Below are 5,822 nucleotides of genomic sequence, written 5' to 3'. Positions count from 1 at the left end.
GTCCTTGTTCATTAGTCCTTGTCACTCTTTGTGTAAACCATTTGTCCTTGTTTATTAGTGAATGTGAGTCTTTGTGTGAACCATTTGTCAATGTGTTAGAAATCTATATCTCATTATTTAACATATTCATATATGTTTCAAATTAATTTAGTCATAAAATTAATTACAAATCTTATGCATGCAAACTTAAATTAAAAGAGAAGAAATCATTATCCTTACTACATGATTTCGGTCATATGGCCACCAACAAGATCTCCTTCTTGTTAGTTCTTGAGCTATCCATATATAAGGATGATCCTCCAAAAATCCCAAAGTAGAGATTCTCCTCTTGATTGCACCCAAGACTATCCCTTATCCCCACTAAATAATATTAGCTAGATATTAGTTTAGTAGTTTACCTTAAAATTGATTACTAACACTCATATATTACATTAATAATTTTAGTAATCTTTTAGAACAATTTGAATCAAAAACTCATCTTTTTGATGAAGATTAAAGAGAGAGAAGAGAGAAAATACATGAACCTTTTTGCATGTGATATTAGAATGAATGATAAGTAAAAATTAAGAGAATAAAATTCTCTAATCTACCTCACAAAACCGGTTGGAGGAGACATGTAAGACCAATGCATGGTCTTTTCTTTTTACTTTTGTTCTTATTAAGTAAAGTAGGTGTAAGACTACCCTATATTATAGGTAATCATAGTGTTTTATTTGTCCATTAAACAAAACACCCACTCACCCATACTACCTCCATATTTCGGTTGATACATAATATGGACCACCACTTTATTTTGTCAATTTGTCAATTGTCACACAATATGTCACATGTAGTATGATACATGTTATTAATTAATTTAATGCATATTTATCACATAAATATTATTTCATGAATTAATTAAATTACATCCAATAAATTGACTAGTTATAGTTGATCACATAAATAAAATGGGTCATGTAATTATAATTCACAATATCTTGTAATTATAATTAACCATTCATTCCTATCTCTATTGTTTCTCAAACAATAAATAATTTTAGTAACAAAGCATTTTATTACTAAAATAAATTTTATTTAATCCGATTACAATAAGATATTTATTCTCTCTCACAAATCGAATTGTTCAATTTTAAGGAATTGATCAACTTGCATCGTCATACAATTAATCAACTTTATAGATAAAGGGCATCATCCTTTAGGTGTGACCTTAAGGGATCAACTGACCACCATCGTCCCACGACAGTAACGTCAAACTCTAGCAAGCCAATCGTTGCCGATTAATGTTGATCAGTCGACTATATAATTGAATCATCCCTTACGTATTCTTAAAATGAGATTTAAACATGTGATCAATATGATCGACAATTTTGATCGCATTATTGTCGGAGGACACATATTCCAACAACCTCCCACTTGTCCTCGACAAGTGTGCGTCACCAATTCTCTTGTCCTATTACTATCTCCCACTCAATGCAAGGTGTCTTTCGGGTCGTACTTGCAAGTGATCATATCGAGAGTGGTTTCCTCGATCTGGAGAATAACTGATTGACCGGAATTTATCCACCATGGATACCTTCCGAGCGTGGCCACGCATTTCCAGTTCATTACTTCTCGAGTGGCCCTGAGATATTGTTTTAACCCTGACAAGGGGGTGGACAATTCCTATCGCACTTATTCCCTTCGACTAGCCACAGCCATCATAACCCAAAATATGCCCATTTGACCCCATTTACGAAGGTCGTAGTAACGCAAATCAAAGTTAATCTGAAACTGTGCCATCTTAGGCGAACAGTCTTTAGTCAAAAGAATCGACTCATTAGAATACTATAATAGCTCTCGCCACGACCAGGCTTTATAAATTTGCCAGAACTCTATAAGCGGTCACTGCCCGACAAAGTGTTCCTAACAGTCTGCCTATGTGATCGACTAGTCATCTCACATGACTCTATGGCACTTGAACTTGCCATCAATCGCATCACACTCTAGTCACTTCGAGATGTCACCTCATACAAGTGACTATGGGCGAATACAATGCTAATCCGTGTTCACTTTAACGGGGTTCAATTTTGTCTCTACAACCCGTTTGGATGTAACAAAGTATAAAAGGAGTTTTTTTTTTTAAGTAAAAACTCGAACGACAAATGCGATTATCACATATGAATAGTCAATGCCTGATTACTCTTTCATGTTCTATAATCTAATTTGATCTTGTATGTAGTTGTTCATTTCAATTCAATTGAAATGACATGACTCATCATGTTTAGCCTAAGAAAACTTTGGTTAGTAGGTTTTATCAACTTCTTGTACCTTACTCAACCTTACTACATACTCGTTTTCCTTTGTAATGCATACATTTGCATCACAAAACTTTCTGAGTACGTGTCGAGATCCAATCAAGACATAGGCCTTCTAGCCTTAGAATAGCTCCCACTGTTTTCACAGTGTGCGGGACTCATCCTTCTTGCACATCCCATGATTGCAAGTGTACTCAATTTCCGTTGTAAATATTTCTCATTGTTCTTTATTGCCTAGAACGATTATAGAAAATCTATTTCTTAAATAACATAACCACAATGGTATCTTGATGCGAATGCGAATCAAGATATTGATCAAACTAATGATTCGAAGTTGGTTAATGAGCTGGACGAATTGGTCGTGAACACTCACGATAATGGCCTAATGTTGGTTCGTAATTTTCAGCCCTTACGCTCCAATGATCCTTCCTTTGTTAGTTTGCTAAATGTGGAATATGGGAACTGATGGGGAGCACACCAAGGCACCCGCTGCACGCACACCAAGGAGGACGAAATCCCGCTGCACGCACACCAAGGAGGACGAAATCCAGCTGCTTGTTTTCTTTATTTTTCAGCAACTTTTCCTTGTTTTCTTGCATGTTTCCTTGTGGAGACAACTTTTCCTTGTTTTCTTGCATGTTTCCTTGTGGAGACAACTTTTCCTTGTTTTCTTGCATGTTTCCTTGTGGAGACAACTTTTCCATGTTTTCTTGCTTGTTTAAATGTTAGCCATTGGATGTATTTTGGATGGTTAAGATTAGAAGGACTTGGGCTATAAGTAAGCCAAGTTCCCAAGTGTAATTTTCAGAAAATTCATAACAAAACACTTGTGTTAAAATCGTTTCTTGTTTGGAAACAAAACTGGTTTGGTTGAAACGCGATTTCGATTAAACTTTCGAGTTGTTGATCAATAGGTCTTGGTCTCACTCACCTTGATCAAGTAATAGGTCTTACTTGTTCAAACACTATCCTTTTATTTACAAAATTCAGAACGGGTCGTACCTAGTACGTTCGGTTCGCCAAAAACATCCATCAATTTTACTCTTTTTGTTCTCGAAATTAAACAGTTACAAGTCTGCGCGTACCTAGTACGAACAGTCCACCGTACTGTCCAAATCGTTTTTATTTCCGCTGCCCAATTCGTATCATTTGTGGTATCAGAGCTTCGGCTCTTGATCCTTGTTTAACTATGTCGGTGGATTTCAACGATCCGAAATTCATTCATCAATTACGGGAAGCCTTGAAGCATGCTCGTGAAACTGATGAGCGTTGGCAACCTAGAAGAGGAGAACGAATTGTTGATGCATTCAAAGCGAGTGATCTTCCTGAATTCGTTGGAGGGGCTGATCCCGAGGCCTACTTGGAGTGGGAACGGAAAATCGATCGTTTGTTCGATTTCAAAGACTTGGATGATGATAAGAGGTGTGGGTTTGCAATTCTGAAATTGAGCAAAGGAGCATCGCTGTGGTATGAGGCGATGAAGGCTAAGAGGGTCCGAGAAGGCAAAGAGAAAATTGATTCTTGGGTATCCCTGAAACGCAAACTACGGAAAAGGTATGTACCATCGACCCATAGGCTGTCTACTTATCGCAAAATTGCTGATTTTAGACAAGGCAAATTGAGTGTTAGCGAGTATTTAGATGAATTTCAGAATCTTGCTATTATGGGTGAATTGGAAGAAATAGAGGAACAAAAAATTGCTCGATTTTTGCGTGGTTTAAATTATAACATTGCTAGCACGGTTGAGTTATACCAATATTCTGATTTTGATACTTTGTGTAGTCTTTGTTTGAAAGTCGAATCCCAAGGGAAAACTAAGTATGGGAGTGGGTCGAATTCAGAATCGAGTAAGCCTAAAACGTGGTCTAAACCCGAGTTTAAATCATGCGGTACCCCAAACAACCAGGCCGTGTCTAACACCTCGACTGGCAACCCTAAAAACACCGCTGGTCAGTCCTCTAAACCCCCGGGAAAAGAGACTAGTTTGGCTAAGGTTCGATGCTTTAAGTGTCAAGGATTCGGTCATTATCAAAGTGCATGTCCTAATCAACGAGTTGTGACCTTAAGAGAAGCCTTTGAGTGTCGGGATGAATTGTTGGCCGAGGAAGAACAAATGGATGAGTTTCTGATTTCTAATGATAATGAGGAAGGGGAAGAAGAAGTAGAGGGTTATGAGGCACCTAATGTCAATACTAATTTGGTTTTGCGAACTTTGAAAATTGATTCTAAACCAATTGAGTCGGGACAACGGAACCAACTGTTTCATACTAATTGTAAGGTGAATAATAGATGGGTAAGTCTAATTATCGATGGGGGAAGTTGTACTAACGTTGCCTCTACTGAAATGGTGTCTAAGTTGGGTCTTAAGACCACAAAACATCCCCATCCTTATGCTTTGCATTGGCTAGATAACGGTAGTAGTGTCAAAGTTACTAAACAGGCCCGTGTGAATTTAGCAATGGGTTCGTATGTTGATGAGGTTTTGTGTGACGTTATACCCATGGATGCTTGTCATATCTTGTTGGGTCGACCTTGGCAATTTGATCGTGATGTGTTACATCGGGGAAAGTGTAATGAATATGAATTGAAAGATAAGGGAAAACGAATTGTGCTCAAGCCTTTATCACCTCAAAACAGTCGTGTTGCTGCCACAAACACGGTTCCCAAGGCTGGTATATCGTTGTTGATTGGAAAACGGGATGTGGAGCGAGCTATTGATGGTGGTGAACGGGTTTTCTTACTGGTTGCTAAAGAGAATTCGAGTTCTAATGTTGTTTTGCAGGAAAATGACCAAGTTGAAAAACTCCTTACGGAGTTTAGTGATGTATTTCCCGATGAGCTACCGGCTGGTTTGCCTCCTATTCGGGGCATTGAACATCAAATTGACCTTATTCCGGGCTCATCTCTCCCGAATAAGGCTGCTTATCGTTGTAATCCCAAAGAAACAAAGGAACTCCAAAAGCAAATCGATGAATTGATGGCTAGGGGCTATGTTCGTGAAAGCATAAGTCCTTGTCTTTGTCTTAGTACTACTTGTGCCAAAGAAAGATGGGTCGTGGAGGATGTGTGTTGATAGTCGTGCCGTGAATAATATAACAATCAAATACCGCTTCCCAATTCCAAGACTCGATGATATGCTTGACGAGCTTCATGGTTCGGTCATCTTCTCAAAAATCGACCTTAGAAGTGGTTACCATCAGATTCGAATGCGTGAAGGTGATGAATGGAAGACGGCTTTCAAAACGAAGCATGGGTTATATGAATGGACCGTTATGCCATTCGGTCTTACCAATGCTCCAAGTACCTTCATGAGATTGATGAATGAGGTACTTAAATCTTTCTTGGGCAGATTTGTTGTGGTTTATCTTGATGATATATTGGTGTATAGCAGGAGCATAGATGATCATTTTGAACATTTGAGGCAAGTGTTCGAAACATTGCGAAGTCAGAAACTTTATGGGAAGCGTGAGAAGTGCTCTTTTCTTGTGGAGAGCGTAATTTTCTTAGGATACGTGGTGTCCAAGGATG

The 5,822-nt window shown here is 38.3% G+C and overlaps 1 protein-coding gene across 1 annotated transcript; it reads left to right on the top strand.

Annotated features, from left to right (window-relative positions):
• Positions 1-3,483: 3,483 nt before the first annotated feature.
• LOC141649342 (uncharacterized) lies at positions 3,484-5,367 on the top strand. Its single transcript, XM_074458035.1, has one exon. It carries the CDS (start codon positions 3,484-3,486, stop codon positions 5,365-5,367), a length of 1,884 nt encoding a protein of 627 aa, XP_074314136.1.
• Positions 5,368-5,822: the final 455 nt, after the last annotated feature.

This window comes from Silene latifolia, chromosome 3, assembly GCF_048544455.1.
Source record: "Silene latifolia isolate original U9 population chromosome 3, ASM4854445v1, whole genome shotgun sequence".
Classification (NCBI taxonomy): domain Eukaryota; kingdom Viridiplantae; phylum Streptophyta; class Magnoliopsida; order Caryophyllales; family Caryophyllaceae; genus Silene; species Silene latifolia.
The sequence above is the reverse complement of the archived record's forward strand: the minus strand, read 5'-3'. Positions and strand labels throughout refer to the sequence as shown.